The sequence below is a fragment of the Teleopsis dalmanni genome, chromosome X, assembly GCF_002237135.1.
Source record: "Teleopsis dalmanni isolate 2A chromosome X, ASM223713v2, whole genome shotgun sequence".
Taxonomy (NCBI): domain Eukaryota; kingdom Metazoa; phylum Arthropoda; class Insecta; order Diptera; family Diopsidae; genus Teleopsis; species Teleopsis dalmanni.
In genome coordinates this window covers 38,389,962-38,410,261 of record NC_051848.1, presented here as the reverse complement: position 1 = coordinate 38,410,261, position 20,300 = coordinate 38,389,962, and the positions used below count along the sequence as shown (strand labels likewise).

The 20,300-nt window shown below is 29.8% G+C and overlaps 2 protein-coding genes across 2 annotated transcripts in view; one reads left to right on the top strand and one right to left on the bottom strand.

Annotated features, from left to right (window-relative positions):
* LOC119688318 (guanylate cyclase 32E) overlaps positions 1–6,445 on the top strand; it is a 100,526-nt gene extending 94,081 nt beyond the window's left edge. The window contains exons 20-23 of the mRNA XM_038102996.1: positions 1,280–1,472; positions 1,716–1,922; positions 2,056–2,208; positions 5,772–6,445. Of these exons, the coding sequence (XP_037958924.1) occupies positions 1,280–1,472; positions 1,716–1,922; positions 2,056–2,208; positions 5,772–6,263 (1,045 nt within the window). The 3' untranslated portion in view covers positions 6,264–6,445. The remainder of the gene's footprint in view (positions 1–1,279; positions 1,473–1,715; positions 1,923–2,055; positions 2,209–5,771) is intronic.
* A 396-nt stretch (positions 6,446–6,841) lies between these two features.
* On the bottom strand, positions 6,842–12,024 carry LOC119662526 (homogentisate 1,2-dioxygenase). The gene is made up of 8 exons (XM_038072161.1): positions 11,948–12,024; positions 9,611–9,880; positions 9,351–9,534; positions 8,840–8,960; positions 8,642–8,772; positions 8,284–8,565; positions 7,071–7,252; positions 6,842–6,989 (listed from the first exon to the last, which is right to left on the bottom strand). Exons 1-8 carry the CDS (start codon positions 11,960–11,962, stop codon positions 6,861–6,863), a joined length of 1,314 nt encoding a protein of 437 aa, XP_037928089.1. The 5' UTR covers positions 11,963–12,024; the 3' UTR covers positions 6,842–6,860.
* Positions 12,025–20,300: the final 8,276 nt, after the last annotated feature.

Here is a 20,300-nt window from a genome sequence, read left to right as displayed (position 1 = left end):
AAATATTGAACTACAGGAATGAAATAGTTTACTGACGTTTATAAACTTAAAATAGCCGCTGAATGAACATTAGTTATTTTTAAAAGAATAAATAAAATGATATTAATCATTAAATAAACCTAATATTCATATATAGGACAAACATATGAAAAATATTCACTTGGAACTAAACTGAAAAATCTCATGTTTTTGCCAGACCGAATATCGGGACTAAATCCATATATATATTTTTAATTGAACTGGAGTGTGAACATAATAATTTCCAAAACAGTAATACATCGTAGTGGTATAATACTCAAAGCTATACAACATTTATAAATCTAAAAATATATATGTTGTTCAGGTTTTATTGAAACAGTTTCCATTAATTACGACTTAGAATATGTCCTATTAATGACATGCGATACTACAGGCTAGTTTCCATTAACTGCGACTTAGAATAAAAAAAAATTGATAACACTATATACTATACTATGTACTACAGGCTATTGACACTTTTTAATCAAAATATATTATTAATTGCTAAATTTATATTCTGCCATTGAAAAATTATGATTAAGATTTTATAATTATATTCGTATAATTATTCATAAAATTTTAATTCAAGATGACCAGACTTAACTAAGGGTATGGCCTTTTCAGCTAATCATTTCAAGTATTTTGATATGTCCCGAAACTACCTAACGTTATTATTAGGAATACTTTGTATCACTGGCCAGTTCGGTTTTGACAAATTTAACAGGTATACTAACACATTTCAAATTGTATCACATACGCAATAGAAAGGACAGAATATCAAACCTCCAGTTTCAAGTTAACATAACATATGTCTGTATTATTTTAATTTACCTATAAATGCTTCATAAAAACCTAACGCAGTAAACAGTTTTTTTATACTTATACGATCTTTTCATAAAGTGAGGTACTTAATATTATAAAATAATACAATAATAATTATTATTGTTTGGGGATGAGGCAATACGGCCGTCGGGTCTGTTGTGCCGCCTTCTTGGTTAAGAGTAAGTCTCTAAGCCCTGTTGCCTCAATAAAAAGTAGTATAGAACTTACTTTACAGAGTAAGTATTTTAATTTAATACTAATTTAAATACTAAACACTGAAATAATTAAATATTATTAATTAAGGAAATGTTTTTATGTGTGTAGTTAAAGTTATCAAAGTAAATGCATTATACCGGATTTAGGGCGTTTAAAATGCAAATTCAAAATAATTTATGTAGAGACTACTGTTCACAGTTTATTTATTTAATTTCTCCTTCAGTACTGTCGCAGAATCGCTGAAACGTGGAGAGCCTGTGAAAGCGGAATGTTTTGATTGTGTTACTATATTATTCAGCGATATTGTGGGTTTCACCGAACTTTGCGCCACGAGCACACCCTTTGAAGTGGTAGCCATGTTAAATGATTTATACACTTGTTGCGACTCAATAATATCAAATTACGATGTCTATAAGGTGAGTATAGTGAATGAATGGTAGAACACGAAAAAAGTGGTATAATCTGAAGCATTGTTCCTCCGCTGCAAGGCTTGGTTCACATTTAAATAAATTGAATGAATAATTAAAAGTTATTTTACACATTTTGCACTTTTCGCGAATTTGGTTCAGAACATGTGCGGGCACAAACACACACATACACAAAATAATACAATTACATTTGTAATTTTTTATTTAGTTTCATACATATTTCATTCACAGGTGGAAACCATTGGCGACGCATACATGGTCGTATCAGGACTTCCACTGCGAAATGGCAACCGACACGTAGGCGAAATTGCGTCCTTAGCACTGCTTTTGCTGGAAAAAGTGGCGAATTTAAAAATACGTCACAAACCAACCGAAACGATGCAATTGCGTATTGGCGTACATTCCGGTCCATGTGCGGCCGGTGTGGTCGGTTTGAAGGTCAGATATGTATGTTGTGTTTTAACAATACTGCAATAGAATTTGCATATTTTGATTGCATTCCTCTGAGCTGTGTGGAAAATTTATAGTTTTTTTTTTTTTTTTGAATTTCATTTCACACTTTTATTGACAGATGCCGCGGTATTGTTTATTTGGCGATACGGTGAATACCGCATCACGTATGGAGAGCACCGGAGAAGCAATGAAAGTACACATTTCGGAGGAAACATACATATTATTGGAATCAAAATATAAATGCGTTGAAAGGGGTGTGATCAATATAAAGGTACGCTATTGTTCTCTTAATATTCTTTTCAAAAGATCTAGAGCAGAGCGAATAGACCATTAACTTTATACCTATAGAGAATAGCATCTGTTTATTTTGGTACTATTTTAATTATTAAAATTTAAACGCGGTGTTTTTTTTGTTTACCTTTAATTGTACATTTTTTTATTTTATTTAATTTAGTTTTTCCAGCAATTATAACATACCACATATCTCAACGAAACGTTGAGATATTTACGAAACACAAAAATAATAACACATAGGTAGATAGGTAGGTGAAATGAAAAGCGGAACGAATCTTCCTCAATTAGTAATAGTGGATAAGAGAGTGATATTAGAGCTAGCCGGATGTATTGATAAAACCAAATATTTGGACCATAAATTTAGAGTGTGTTAAAAAATGGGGCACCCAATAGCTTAAGCCTCGTTCCAAACAAATCTGGATATAGACATAACAAATATTTCAAGCGCCGATAGACATGTATTACAGGATATACGATCCAGCATTCTATTAGAACAGCTATTAATCCAAAGTTTGGAACAGTAATGAACTACAACAACAAAAATTCATTGTATATTATTTTAATCAATTGAATTTTTGGCTGACCATGCACCTGTTTCGAGTATTGCCAAATACCCAACATCAGTGGCCTTGGATATAGTTCTCATATTTAATTATTCGTAAATAAATTATTGAGACTGCAAGTATCAGTGATCGAATTCGAGCCCTTCCAAATTTGAAACTCAGACTCAATGCCGTCTTTTTTTCAAAATGTGGATTTTTCAAATATTCCACAAAACTTCTCTTTTCCATATGTGGATTTTAAAATAAATTCCTTTTTGAGTAGGAAATGAATTTCGGGAAAAATGTCTAATGCAAAAGTGTTTATATATTTATTCGTAGCAAGTTTACTAAAATCATAAAATTCATATCTTTTAAACTAAACATTTTAATTAGCCTTTCAAAACTTCTATATTTAAACTTTAAGCCGTTCTTGCCATAAACCCAGATGTCTAGAAAAATAATGGGCTGCAGATTTAAGTGCAACAAACCCAAATTAACCTAAAATCATTAAAAATTGAGAAAAATACTCAATTTTTGTCTCTCAGTATCATTATTTGCTCATACAATTCTAGAAATACTATATATTGCAAGAGAATCGCTACACAGATGAAGGTGAAAACCAATGAAATGAATTTTATTGAACATAAATCATTAGATTCACTTCTGAAACCAAATTGCAAAAATGATTTCAATTGAAAACCATTTAAATTTTAAGTTTCAGATAATATATTTAAAAAACTCTATTTTTTAGATTGAGTTGAAATTTTTCATATCTTACTAAAGATCAAATTTATAACGCAAACAAATCAAGTTTGTTTTGGGGAATATTTCATTCTAAAATATTAATCTGAAATTTAAATAGATCCTATCATGAAGGAATCTTAAAAAGTACATCCAACATTTTTAACAAACAAATATAAATCTGGCTATTGTAAAGTGAAACCATTAACGTAGAAAGAAGGGGAAAGAGAGAAATTGCGCTACGATAATTTGAAACTTACCTCGATGAGGTCATGCTATAAACGATGAGTCTGTCTGTCCTAACAAGTGTTTTCTCTTAAGTTGCAGTTACGCTTACAATGAAAAGGTTTACATATCATAGCAATTCCGCTTTAATGGATTCTTCTGAGTGGGAACTCATAAGCAACATAGTCCTCCTTCCCTGTCATTCTGGATACTATTATTATGATGAGCTCAAATGTCAGGAAATGCATAAATTTAGTTATTTACATTTTTCATAGCAGCTAAATTATCACTGAAAATTCATTTCAGTGCTAATTTCTCCTTCAATACCAATAGCTACTATTATTATGATATTTCTTAATGTGAAGAAATTCATAAAGCGGTAATATAAATTATCTATGGCAGCTTAATTATCACTGAAAGTTAATTTCAGGTTTAATGACAAAAACAAATAAAGTTGTTTCCAATTCATAGGTGTTAAATCAATTTATTTATTTCGAGAAGCAGAAATGAAAGCTAATATTTACTTATTATTGTTTAAGACACCTTTTCGGCACTTAATTCTCATTTAAATATTAATGACTTTGGAATATGATTTAGATACTCGTATGATTTTCCAATCCTGATGACGTGGCTGAATGCAATGCGAGATGCCATTGCATCCAAATGGTGTTTGTTATACATTATTTGTTCATCAGGGATATTAAGTAAAATATCTTATTCATCATTTCACCATAAATGCACATATCACAATTAAATTCATTTAATGACTATAAATTGTTGCATTGCATCAGCACCTAACATATATGTTTTGTTAAAGTATATGGAAATCCATCCAAAACAGTAGATGAAAATTATTTTGCATAATGAACATAATGAACAATAAAATCACAAAACTTATTTACTATACACTTCAAAAAAATAGATACATTAGTTTTCTTTCTCTACTTATTATAGAAGAGAATGTATTTTAGAAAAGAACTTAAGTAATTAAGTTCTTTTTTTATAGTATATGTTCTATTTTTCAGATAAATACATATTAATTTTAACAACATTGAATATCAAGGAAATTTAATTTCATTTAAGGAATTAAATTAATTTATTTATTAAGAATTAATTTTTTAATTAATAAATTAATTTAATAATTAATTTCAATGTATCAATGTGCATAAGTTAGAATATCTCTGTAGTCCAGCAAATAAAAAGGATTTGATTTTATTGGTGATAAGTTAGAATTTTTATCACCAAAGAATGATATCATTTGGAGAAGGTATGGATTTATATTGTTTGACAATACAAATGGGATCCTGATTAGTAACTAGATTTGTGCACTTGCCTGCATACGTAGAATATCTGATAGCATAATCTCCTACTTCATTTGCTTTTCTTGCCTCTTCTTTTATGAAGACTGCATTTATTATATTGTACTAGTCTTGAAGGTGTTAATGTGGTTCTAGATGCTTAACTTGACAGGGTGGCAGGCATCTAGAACCACATTAGCACCATCATGGCTGACACAACAGTTATTATTTTTGGTGGTCGAAACAAGTTTCCTGTTGTTTTTTGTTTAAGGCTTTTAAGAGCTTCTATGCAACGCTTTACTGTCGAGATACATATCAGAAGTTTGATTCTATTAATGTCTTTGATACACATTTCAACACAATCAAAACATTAATAAATATAGGTTAATGAATATTTAAAAATATAATATTTTTCCATAAACGTAATTAGCATTTTTTTAACATTCCAGAAAATATCAGTATTATCTTGAACCTTTTCAGTATTTGTTAGAGGAACCATGTGTTTATTATAAGAGCGACAACTTTTTAGAGTAATAGAGTAATAGTTTAGTTCAACATCTTATAAAATATCATCATAAATTTAATAAATCATTTTCTTATATATGTATAAGTCATAAAAATAATTTAAAAATTTGTTTTTTTATTTCGGATATATATTGCACAGTATATGTATTTATAACCTATTTAAAAAATAGCTAACAATATTTTAACTTATATTTTCTTTTCTAAAACAGGGTAAAGGCGATATGCGAACATATTGGTTAACCGGTTTAACTAACGCTGATCAGCGAATCATGCCATTTAAAGACAGTTCTACGCCAGATCTTATTAGTAATATGGATATAGAAAGCGTACTAACTAGACCCATGGCAACGCCCATATCTTGCACATCTGCTACAATATTCGAAGATGTTTCTTTAACTTCTTTCAACAGCAGTCAGAGTCAAAGGTCCTGTAATTTGTTGAATGTCTCGTATGCGCAACGCATGAAGTACGTTAGGATCAGTTGCTGTAATTGTCAGACAAAATGTTTATATAATCGTCGATCCGATGATAATGTTACCATCGAGATGCAACGAATACGTGAAAAAATAGTAACCCGTCATAATCATGGAATACGCTCCGATGAAACCAGTCAACTATGTATTTGCAGACTAAATGCCAGCAGTAGCCGAACTACGAGCAGAGGTCCGCGCTCAGCGCCAATTATTGATTTTAGACTTTAAATGAATGAATACTCGGACACCAAATAATTCGAGTTGGAATATAGATTATAAGTCAAAATTTACAAAAAAATAAGCTCTTTTAAAGTTTTTCGTGTTTTTAGTGCTGCGTTCTTTAACACGCTCTCTAAGTAAAATACGCACTTCATCAGTAACTCTCTTATTGTCTTAATTGTTAATGTGTATTGTTGTGCTTTAAAATATCTGTGTGCTTAAAATTAACGTTAGCCCATTGATGTGAAATTTTATTATATACAAAAATATGAAACACTTATAATTATTCATATATATATATATATGTATGTATATTATAATTTATATATGTGTATAGCGAAATACGTATATATTATATTTACAAAGAAATTGAATAGATTTTATTTATTATATTGAGGTTGTGAACCGTTTGTAATTGTGCGAAATTTCAAGATCAATTAATTTTCGGAAGTAATAATTTTGGTAGAGGTCAATATTAAATTAACTTAATACATATTCTTTTATTAGGTTATTTGCTTTATTTATAATTGTATTTACCATGAATAAAATTTATATATTTATATATTTTAATTGAATAAATGCAAACATATATAATGAGAAATAATATTAATTTGATATTTTAAAATTTTTCTTTAAAGCCTGCCAGCACTCATAATATTTAGCATCCAATTTTTGACAAGTTTCTTGACCCCATTTTGTAACTGCCATACTCAACGAAGACTCGAACATAAATGCCTTAGATAAAGATATATATTTAAATAATTGTATTATAAAAAATTATTATTAAATTTTGTTGAAGAACGGGCTTTTGCGTACCTGTGTTCCCTCAGCAACTCTTTCAGGTACCAATTTTGCATTAGACGCACCATCAAAGCATTTGTAATCAGGTCCATGAGGTGTCATCATTGAATGTAAAGTAGCACCTCCGGCCATGAAACCTTCTTCTTTGGCTTCATATTTACCCAAAATAAGGCCCATAAATTCACTCATGCAATTACCTTTAAAAAAAATCCATTCGAATTATGCAAGAAAAAACATTTGTTGTTAATTATATGAATAGTTTTGGATTAATATGGTTATTATTAAGCAAATCTATTATTATTATTTTATATTATCTATTAACATATATTCTGACTGAACTAGATCGCTTTTCACTATTTTATACAGTAGCTGTAGTAATAGAAAACTATTAATTAGGTCGACCCATATAGGTCAAAAAATACTTTCTTTTTAATTATGTTATGTTAGGTTAGGTTAGGTTAAACCGGCGATCCCAGGGGGATCCACTTAGGCCCATAGGCCCATTGTGATACCGTATTATTTAGAAACCCATGGGCTAAAACCATCCAGAACCTTTAACAAAGCTTACAATGCTACATAGAGGGAGTTCTCGAAGTTCGTCAAGATCCTCAAAAAAGAAAGCCCCCAAAAATTTAAGGCGACGCCGTGTATGTGCCGGACACGAAGAAAGCAGGTGAGAGGCACTTTCGTCATCCTCACCACAACTGCGACAAAAATGGTTGAACGGTAGATTCAGTCTCCTAGCATGATTACCTAGAATACAATGACCTGTTAGTAAACCTACTACAAGACTGATATCTCTACGGGATTATGTTATGTTAATAATTTTAAATTGTTTTCATATTTTTTTTATGGCAATCTATTATATTTTGATTTAGAGAAATACTCTAAATCCTTGCAGTGGGTACAATAGAACTCTAGACCGCGGCGCAAAATTCCCTAACTTGACAATAATAATACCTCAAAATTTTTGTTTGTGTTTTAAGCGTTCCCATTTTCTATGAAATGTGCTGTCACTGACGTTAATTTACCTGACGTTAATTTATGGCTAACCTTCGATTTATTTAATATAATTTTATAGTGAAGCATTACTTATGATTTTAGTGCTACTTATAAATTTATTATTAACTAATCTAATTTAAATGTTTATTAATTTTAAAGAAAATTAAAAAATTAATTTGATAAAAGCAAATTAATATAATTCAGAAATATAATAAACCACACTTACGATGATAATATGGCGGACGGAATGTATGCTCCTGCACAGACCATCTTGGAGGAAATATAACAAAATCGGCAATAGCTGTTCCATACCGTGAACTTGGACATGTAAGAACTGTGAATATACTGGGATCGCAGTGATCATAACTCACTGAATTAATGACATTAAATTTAGCTAAATCATATTTATATGGAACATAGTTGCCATGCCAAGCAACAACATCAAAGGCAGAATGTTTCTGTGAAGCCGAAAATAAAACCCCTTGATATTTTGTTAACACCTGAAAATCTAAAAAACGTTATTTGTTATTTAATTTAAATAAAAAGATAATAATAAATAAATAAAAAAAAATTAATTTAATTACTTTTAACTTCACGATCTTCAAACCATGCTACTGGTGTAAGAAAATCACGTGGATTAGCTAAACCATTGGCACCAATTGGGCCGAGATCGGGTAGATGAAAATGATTATCGTAAACTTCTAATATATAACCTCTACAAAATATATGTACAAGTATATTATTGTGTAATTTTATAGATGGTAAATTGCATTTTATACTACCTAGTAGGTCCTACAACATTAACAGCGAAGCGTATGCCCTGCGGAATGACACATATTTCATTAGGTGCTACGCTCATTTTACCGAATTCAGTAACAATATCCAGTATTCCTTCCTGAGGTACTACAAATATGAAAAGGTTTAACTATAAATATTAGATTTAATAAATTTGTTTTATGTTATAAATAAATATGTAATTAAATGCGCCTTTGAAATGCAATAAAAATCTAAATATTGAAATTATATATTTAAAAAAATTATAGACAAAAAATGAATAAATCTTTTAACCAGTCAAATAAAGACTTCTCCACTTTATTTATTCACTTAATTATACCCAATGTTCTTTAATTATTTCAAAATAGGCTATTCGATCAATTATAATATATATTTATTTATGTAATTATTTTATGAAACATAATGTATTATAATTGTTCTAATAATATTATAATAATATTATTCATTGTTATTATTATATTAAATATATAATAAAGAGACGTTTCCTTAAGGTCTTACCAATAAGAAAATCTCCATCACTATTATAAAAAGCTGCATTCTCCATTGAAGCATTACAGAGATAAATGTGTACGGCAAGTCCATGACGACTGCGTGCATCTCCTGCACCGCAAATCGTATGCAAACCTTCCACAATATTTACTCTCGCCGTTGAAGAGGGGAAATCAAAGGGCTTCCAACGCATCTAATCAATATAAAAATAATTTACTATTTACTAGACTATTTATGGATGTATATCATTAAAGAAAATATTCGTTTACCTGATTTGGGTTTGGTTCGTGTTCATCCCAATTATGACTCAAAAACTTATTATTTTTAAATGGCACAAATGGCTCGTGCACTGCACTTGGACGTATTCTATATAGCCATGTTCGTGCATTCTCTTTTCGTGGCGCAGTAAATGCTGTCCCAGACAATTGTTCGGCATATAAATCATATGGACATTTCTGTGGAGAATTTTGAGCTTCTGGTAAGGCATTTGGACAACGTTCATCTTCCGAAGAAAAATGTGAGTCAAAACCACTCATGTACTACAAAATAGAATTTAACGCAAATAATTGTAATAAAATAGGATCTAAAAGAATAAGTGTGGCACGGATAATTGTGAATCATATTATACGATTATCGTACCACCCATTATGCAAATATAAGAGTCGGACTGGTTTTAAAATATAATTGACAAACTAAAGTAACATTGTATTAAATTAAGAAAAGGGGTAATGGTATTATTATATATATTCCAGTTCGTACTAAACATTTAAGTAGTACTACTTAATAATGTTAATAGATTGACAAATATTTATTTAATAAGGCCCATGTTATGCAGTGTGTAACGACTACGTTAAAATTGTCATGCAGTGTACTTTTTGATTGTGCCTACATTTTAAAAGAAATATATACATACGGAACTGTTTTAACGCTTTACGGAACATAGGCCTAAGACAATTATTAAGAATTATTAAGCAAGGAACGCATTATTTTATGTAAAAAACTGAAGCTGCTGCTCTAGACGAGTATCTATATTTTGTTGGTGGTTGACTTCAATTTTAGTTTCACCCTACCTCAATTCACTCGTACTCTCAAATAATCCCTTTCACTCTCACACAATCAATACTCAACCACATATTTTCCCATGTATTCCTCTTGTAATTGTTTTCATGATCTCTCCTTTACAGATCCCTCTACGGGTCACAACATTATCACTAATAGTATCTTATATTTTAGTTTTGGTTTAACAGTATTAATTACATTACAAAATACGAATCAAAATATAAAAACAAAAAGATTCTCTTAATTTCAATATAAGATATATCAGCTGTTGTTCAACTTTTATTCATTAAAACATTTTCTAAAGACATATGAACTTTTTGCACTGTACAGGAATAAAATAAAATCTATTATATATAATATATATAATACATATAATTTTTCCATTTTATGATCAACACTTTTTCGGTGACATATCAAAAAGAACTATCACCCAAGACATTAGATAGATAGATGCGTACTTTTTTGAAAATGAGCCAAGTGTGAAATAAGCCATCAATTCTGATAAAATCTGATGATTCAAATGATCAAATCAAATTATTACCAATTTTTTTGTCGTGAAATGAAGATATAGATGTGGAAGAAATGTGATTTTAACAAGACTGTGCCACAAACTACTCAACCAGAAATGTTTTTCCCAGACGTGTGGTTCACATTTTGATGTTCTGAGTTGACCACTAAGTTTACTCAATTTTTCATCATTGAACCTTTAGTTTTGTAGGACTACGCAAGTGATCATATTTATGCGGGCCGACAAGCCATTGAAAAAATCACAAAGATCCAGTACTATATGACGTTCTATGAAATATATTTGTTTGATTTTGTATTTCACAACTTAAGTGCAAACTTCAAATAATATATTAAAGTGAAAATTGTATAAAAAGCTCAATCACCGAATGAGTTGTATTTACGTTGACCTACGGATTCATAAAATGGATAATCTTGTATTTTTATTATTATTTATAAATTTTATATAGAATATTACTATTTATATAATTAATTTTTAAAGTCCAAGCACAGGTCAACTGATCACATTTCAAAATGTACTATATATGCAATAGACATCTTGTCCTATACAAAAATTTTAAAGTCACGTAATAATAATGCAATATTTTTTTTTGATTTAAAAAAAATTATTTTCAATTTAATCAAAACATTAAAAAAATTTGTATACATACACACTATAAATTAATTATAGATAAAATTATTTTTATGATTATGTGTGTATGTATTCAGATATTATTAAATATTATTTTATTTTTTTTGTTAAATAAAAATTATGTTTTTTAATAACATAAAGCCATGTATTTTTATACACAATCGCATTAAAGTCAGTTAGGAATTTCACACGATAATATTTATTTAATAAATATACATATACTTTTATTAAAACAAATTTTTATATTATATTAATATTAAGAAAATTATCATTATTATAATCATTAAAAATATAAGCGGTTGACCTAATTATTTCGTAAATCTTTTCTGCATATATATTTTTTTTTTTATATTTTACACTTAAGCACGCACGATATTTGTGGCTTAATTACCTTATAGTCGCTCATAATGACGAGAACCGATTTTAGATTTATTTCAAGACTTATTTTGATTAAACCTTAAATGTGAGACGTGCAACTGTTTTTATACCTAAAACAAAGCAGTTTGCTTAGCTGTTTCTAGGATAAGAACGATTAAGATAACCAGTCAAAGAATTGATCTAGCTAATTGCTTCTAAATGCGCTATATAATTAAAGTTAGTGCAATTAGTTCCTGAGACTGTGTTTATATAAAATGATCTGCAATAAATAAGTTATTGAAAGTTATTTACAAATTTTAAGAACTAAATTTTTTTTATTGTTAATATTTCTGTTCAAATGTTTTAATTATAGCGCGATTTTTATATGTGGATTACAGTTCTACATATCTGTTTTCAATGCCTATATATATATAAAAAACCACATTTTTTTAAATAACTATTTAGGAAACATTTCAAGAATTTTGCATTTTTATTAAACGCAATTATAATATAATATAAATTTATTATATTTACATTACTATTACAACACATGATATCATCAAACAGTCTCTTAATAAATTATAGAAAAATATCTAAAACTACAACTAATCGTGTAAAATATTATAGCCGTAATCAAATGATTGAGTAATTAACAGATTTTCTGACAATCAATTAACTTGTAAACTTGCAATTCCTTACACATTATGATATTGTCTTTGTAAGAAGATCAAGACAGGCCTAGCAGTTAGATAGTGCATCCAAACTAATAAATTGGAAATATTATAACAGTTGGGGATATAATGAAATAATGAGATTTGGTACAGTGTGGAATAGTGTGTACTTAGAAGCGGAATATGTGAATATTGAAAACAACTTGAGCTACACAGATCAACAAATCGCACAGATCAACAAATAAACAGCATTATGATATTCCTTTCAAAATTCGTAAAATGAAACTGTTTAAATTTAATTCATCAATAAATAAAAGTTATTTCAAAACTTATGTGAAAATCTGTTAACAGTAGAATTACTATAAAATCTCTTTGTCAAAAATCATACTGCTTCAGTAATTTGGCGTGAATGGAATCAACATTGGAAATAGTATACCACGAAGAATGGAGAAGAATGGAAATGATGCGATCTTAAAGGACTTCCGTTATTAATATATCAACCCGGAATATGTAATCGCTTATACAGTAGCTTATAATGCGCTTTTGTAAGAAACATCGTTGATCAATTTAAATATTTTTGTTAACAAAGTTGCAATATTTTCAAGAGATAAAACAGTTTTTGTAAAGTAAGCAAACCGAAATTATTGTAGAATAGAACACTGTAAAGAAAATCTGTAATGTATACGTATTCAAGCTCAGTTAAATTATTCATATTACAGAGCATTGATACATTGCCTTAAATATATCTCCCATTTAACTTTATTATGTCACTGTTAGCTTTAGCTGTTAGTTCAGACTATATTGTTGATCTATGTTATGTCAACTTTCCCACAGCTAGCGTCAGGAATTTATTAACTCGGTTAGTCATGTAAGTTTTTTGGAATATGAGTAACAGCTTCTTCATCTCCACCTTCACCAAGAAATTTTGAATTATATTATAACTAAAGTATTGACACGAGAACGATAAAAGCCACTCATTACCTTTTTTTTCTTTTTTTTTTTAATGATACATCATGAATATTATGTCTTAACAGTTAGAAAAATACGTACATCATTTTCACCAATTTTTGTGAAATTGGTGATATAAATTAAATTAAATTTTATGTACTCTATCCCAACAAATGATATTACTGACTAACATTTCTTAGATATTCAAATAGAATCATTTGTGTATCGTGTTTTTCTGAAGCATGGCATAATGAGAAGCTTGGCCGGCTTGGCCTGGCCTGGCTAATCGAATAATAAACTGGCTTGGTATTTTTGTCAACAACAACACCTGTTATTTTTGTTTTTTTTTTTGTTTTTTGTTTTTAGTTTATCTGCACTGATTACAAACTCTCATTTGCATTTAAACAACAAATAAATAAATAAAATAAAATGTCTGACTGTTTGGAAAACTCATAAGTAAGACGATTTTATTAAAACCACTTTTAAAATTTTTCTAATAGTTCAAGCATTGTAGTCTCAGCACAACTCACAAAATCATATTTAAAAGAAAAAATAAATAACTTCAAAGCCCTTAAAGCAAACTTTCTATAAATATTCAGCGCCGCGCGTTTAACTTGTATCTCAACACATTTCACCTATCAGCAGATATTTTTAATAGCCACGCAGTTACTATCAGGCTTGTTATTTACCAGTGAAACTGGATTAAAATCAAATAAACAACAAATAAAAACAAAATATTTTTATATATCTACATATAAAAACAACAAATTTTAAGAATTTTACTTCCATGCACACAATACATATTTATAATTGGAATATATGTTTATATATATATGTTTATGTGAAAAAGCTATGTAAACTGTAAGACATATGCAGCCAAAAACTGATAACGATTTAAATATTTTCAAAGATACAACTTCCAAGCGAGGTAAGAATGTCTTTAATGTCTTTAAGACCGGCATACGGTGGAGCAGAACACCCTAAATCGGAATTATCATTACATATATAATATAGATATTATTATTATTTATACGCACTATTAGTAATATAATGTTTGGTTGCATTGGCAGGCCATTGACGAACTTCTATGTACCTTGCTTGCTTGCATGAACTCCTAATATAAAAGAGTAGAGACTAAATTCATCCTATCGAATACAGAATAAGCCTCTCGTCTTCACCGATGAATAGTTTGAAAAAATGTCAAAGAAGTATCTTCCTAAAAATCTATTTCTTCTGAACACCAAAGCCGGGCATTCACAGAGAAAATCTATTATGGTTCTTTTTTCTCCGGGTTTCCATAACTTCTGCTTTAAGAATTATAAGGAATACACAGTTTCTCTGCATGGTTTCTATAAGGAATATAAGGAATTTCTATAAGGTATACACAGTTTCGATGATCTAATTTTATATAATGTAATAATCAAGTACATAATGAAATAATTGAAATTTAGACCAAAATTAGTTTAAAATAAGAGTTTTCATATTCAACTCACTAAAGTGAAGCAGTCCCCAAGCAATGGTCAGGTTTCTCAATCATGAACCTATTTGTATTCAATTAAAATTCCACTCATACCTAAAACCATTTTCTCTCACAACTAATGCAACCAATACTTATCCAGTAATTGTCTTGTAATTCCTTTTATGTTATCCACTTACAGACAACCAGCTACCATTAAATTCATGGTAGGCATCATCACAACAACCCTAACAATTCCAGAAAGCCGGTCTTCTCTTAACGAGCTAGCTAGGCGAGTTACTGTTCAGTTTACATGGATTCCTGGACACATGTACAACTTGAGTAACTGTAAGGCAGACAAACTTGCCAAGGAAGCTTTCTGACATTTATTTCTCAGACATTTCTCAGATACTTGCAATGGCAAAATTAGCAATTAAACAAAAATATTCGAACACAGCTAAATTAGATAATTGGGCGTATTAGTTGTGCTCGTATAAGAACGTACTACTTAACTCCTATTAAAGGAGTAACCTATTCAGTACTACGGTATCAGTGCTCATGCGTCACTGCATACTTGGTAGTTATGGTATTAAACTGGGTATACTCTGCAATGACTTTTGGCGTGTTTGCAACTCTGTGGACGAGGAGGAAATTGTGCGCCACCTCATATGTCAGTGTCTATTGTTGGCTAGGAGAAGAATTTAAATCTTCGCGGATTTTTTTCTTCTGACCTAACCAAGCTGTCATCCTACAAAATCAGGGAATCAGCGAAATTTACAGAATTATCAGACTGGTTCTCTTTTAACTCAATAGGAGAGTCGTAACTTTTAGCTGACCTCTAGTTGGCGCATATACACAAGTTGATCTTGTGGCACTACAAAGGGTCATTATTTGAGCACAAGGCTACCACTCCAAACTAACCACAATAAGAACCAAACATGCATTTGAAATTGTTGTTTTTAGTGTGGCTTTGATAGGTAAAGCAAATTGCTGCTAATTTTTCCAACAACGATAAAAGTAGTTTTTACAAATCACTTTTTGTAAAAATTCATGAAGAAAGAAAAAAATATTTGTTTAAGTCTCTCTAGCCTACAATTGCCCGAGAGTCTTTGTGTTCAGGAACCTAAGTAAGTTGAAAACTGATGCGCCAAGCTAGCTCGAGGATGCCACTCGGCATTCTCGAGTGTTATTAGAGATGTGAATCTAATGTCTCCCAGAGATTTAATAGCAGCTTGACTGTCCAAAAAAAAATTAAGTGAAATTGCTTAAAGTTACTATCTATGCACTTTAGTAAGAAAGACGTTGAAGAGGTAGTGCATGTAAAAAATTATTTTAATTTTGTCCGTGATTCGATGTTGCTTGTTCGATAGATCAAGCAGAAGAGATCGAGGGCACTTTTGCGAAGCTGGGAGCTACCAAAGTCAAACGGAGCTTTTCCAGACAAACAAGTGGATGTCCCGTTTGATAGCAACCATGCGTTCGAATAATATAGCTTGAATGCTCCGTTATTTTAGATATCCCTATAGCAATGATTAGAAAATGATCTAATATTAATTTTGCTTCGACTGAAATTACAAATAAAACTTAAAAATGAAGCTAATTCATTCTCAAAAAAAAACATGCTCTTATTTCATCGCAAAATAATATAATAAAACCAACCCCAAAAAAAATCCTGCATTATTTCTTGTAATTAAGACTTAAAGCAATTCAATTTCAAAATGGATTTTTTCTGGATACAGCACAAAAACTATTATTTGAACTATTACATGAGTAGAAGTGGATCTTTATATAATATCCACAACCATAATCATTTCACATTACTTTCCTATTATATTCCGAAATTAATTACTAACCTATGTAGAGCTTAATCTAGTATGTTTGCTATGGCAATGCGGCTCGTAATTAATAAAATTTTATAAGTACAAATGGAAATCAACAGTAAGCTATACTATAGCACTATTAATAAGTAAAACTGTTCTAATATTGTATATATACAAATTGCCATAATATGAATTATTGAAAATGTACTATAAAAATTTTAATATATATATTAATTTTGTATGACTATCCAAAAGCTTTTACTGACATGTACCGAAATAAGTCGTGTGACTGACATACATATGGCGCTGCTATTGTCAAATCCATATGACGTTTATGAAGTACCAACTCCAGAAATTGATTATATCAGATCGTAAATTGAAATTGCGTGAGATAGCTGAGACCATTAAGATATCAGAAGGCAGTGTGCTTACAATTATGCATGAACTTTTTCAAAGTGGGTGCCGCGTTTATTCACAGTCGATCAAAAATAACAACGAGTTGATGATTCAGAGCAGTGTTTGGCCATGTTTACACGTAATAAATTAAATTTCTTGCGTCGATATGTGACAATGGATGAAACATGGATTCATCACTTCACTCTGAAATCAAAACGACCATCATCTGAGTGGACTGTAGCCGGTGAACCACGTCCGAAGCGTTCAAAGGCACAACAGTCAGCTGGGAAGGTTATGGCTTCAGTATTTTGGGATGCACATGGTATAATCTTCATTGACTATCTCGAAAAGGGAAAAACCATTAATAGTAACTACTACACGGCATTACTGGATCGTTTAAAAGCAGAAATTGTGAAAAAACGACCCCATATGGAGAAGAAAAAAATTTTGTTTCATCAAGACAATGCATCATGTCACAAGTCAATAAAAATAGTGGCAAAATTGCACGAATTACACTTCGAATTGCTTTCTCATCCACCGTAAAAGACAAATCCTTCTACAAGCACGGTATCGAGAAGTGAGTGAAGCGTTGGAAAGATTATATTGCCCTTAAAGGAAATTATATGAGTAAAATCGATTTTTGGCAGGAAAAATTTGTTTTTCTTAGTTAGTCACACGACTTATTGAATGATGTGTTATATGATTAAATAAGTTAAACACCACTTAAGCACTTCGCTTAACTAATGATATACAAAAAAAGCAGTTTACTTGTACTAGACAAATTTATAATTTATATATTATAATGACATATCCCGATTCATAAGACTTGTTGCTTTAAACGAGCAATTAAATTGATTTATAAGCTTTGGTCTGTATCTAAGAGATCCAACATAAGACATAGACCGTGTTTTTACAAAGATGTCAACATTCATTTAAATTTTAAAATAAAAAGCGTTTAAATTTTGAAATTATTAAAGAACAACCAAAAGAAGGACCGATTTGCAGGCATAAACGCCTGAGAGGCATTAAAACAAGCTTTCTATTGACATAAAATTTAGAAAAATTGTCGGTGTGGAATCGTCTTAAAAATCAATATCATAACTACTTAAATGGATTTTTATCTATTACAGATTTTCATTAAATTACTGAATATAAGCTTATACACAATATAATATAAAAATGGGTTTTATAAAAACAGTTCTTTAATAACAGTAAGTAATTAAATAATTGGTTTCATATTAATACGAAAAAATATGTTATTAAAATCGAAGTTTATTAAACCTGAAGAAGAAGTAGTAAAATGGACTGGAAATAGATAATTACGATAGTAACGAAACCATCTGTGTGAAGGTTGTCTTTACTTGGATTGAACCATAATAAATGTATTACTGACATAGTAATTTATTTTGGTTTATGACTTCAATATAAACTATTTAAAAAATAATTTCGAGTCACAATTAAACTTACCCATGCTAATTGTGCTGCTTAAGCACACACCCATTATTTAAAAAATAATTTCGAGTCATAATTAAACTCACCCATGGTAACACTCGCTTAAGTCTTGATTTAAACAGGTAGTACCGTGCTATAATGTAGTCTATAAAATAGATTATTGCATTTATGTTGAGCAGGTATACAGAATAAATATAATTTTAAAAAAATATAATTTAACATAACTAATTACATTTTCTTTAATCCATAAAATGGTATAGGTAAAGTAGGATTGTTGAAAATGATTGGATAAACAAACATATGTCGCTATCATGTATTTTTGTTTTTTTAGATTTAGTTTCCCGGAATTCCAGAAAAATGTTTAATATGTTGAAGGACACTTTATACATTTTTATGTCAAGGATATCGATGTTATAATTTCATTAAAAAATTTTTACATAAAAGAGCAGCTACTTTCTGAAACAATTTCATATCACAAACAGCTACCGACTACTTAAGAGATCACTACCAATTTTCTCTACCATAAAACTATATTGTACTATATATTCTATATTCCATATTCTAAGGTAATGAATTAATGTTTTATATAAACTAACAGTTCTAAATTTAAAAATTGTATTTAATAATATCTAATATTATATATATCCTTCCAGAATGCAGTTCGAGCTTTTACCAATTGATCTGTTGTACGTCATTTTCGACAAAATGGCCGTGCCTGAATTAAGTGCAATGCGATGCACAAATTCTATAATGCGATACTCTGTTGATCGCTATATAATGCGTAAATTCGCGAAGAAGCAATTACAGGACGATATGTTCACAAATGGAATGAAGTTCATTTATGAATTGGCGGAAGAAATAATACGAAAAGAATCCAGAAGATGTGCATTTATATTGAACGCTTTCGGAATGCAACACGGTCGAATATTGTTCAAAAGCTTTGTCGATGTCAGACGCGCTTTTAACATACTTGGCCGTATTATATGCGGTAGAAGCTTAAGTACGGTACTGAAGCTTATGTGTGGTCACTATAACTATGATAAATCAATGCTAAGACTAATGCCTGACACCAGAGCCAATTTAGTTGTCTATCATCTATCACTTTTGAAATTATTAGAAGAAGTGATTAAACATGAATATTCACGCGTTTCATCAAAACGCATGGATAATGAAATAGGAATTCTGTTAGAAAAGCAGCAGATTCTCAGCCATGGCGTTCCTGTTATATTCACAATAATTGACGAAATATTGATGGAAATCGGTTACGAGCGCACTAAAAATTTGTTGAGAATATCGGACGACAGAAGAAAAAACAAAAAATTAAAAATACATATGAAATTAAGTGGACCTTCAATGTTTTTGGAACTCGTAGCTAAAAACACCAGTTTGAAAAAAATCGGCAAAGACATAAAAAACTTAATGGAGACTGCACCTACAGATTTCAATTTTACATATTGTTTGGATATGGAGGAATATGGTTGGAATACTCATACTTATTATACTTATAAATTCAATTAAAATTTTTTTTTAAGCTTCGTTAAATTAATTGTAATTCAAAAATTCATTATATATATTTTTATATATCTTATATATTTTTAAATAACATGAAGAATGTACAAATCAATTTAATATAACTTTATTTAA

Coding starts and splice junctions, on each gene's coding strand:
- LOC119662526 (XM_038072161.1), bottom strand. Junction 8,961..9,350: donor TGATGGAGATTTTCTTATTG/GTAAGACCTTAA, acceptor TCATATTTGTAG/TACCTCAGGAAGGAATACTG. Junction 6,990..7,070: donor GAGTTGCTGAGGGAACACAG/GTACGCAAAAGC, acceptor TCTTTATCTAAG/GCATTTATGTTCGAGTCTTC.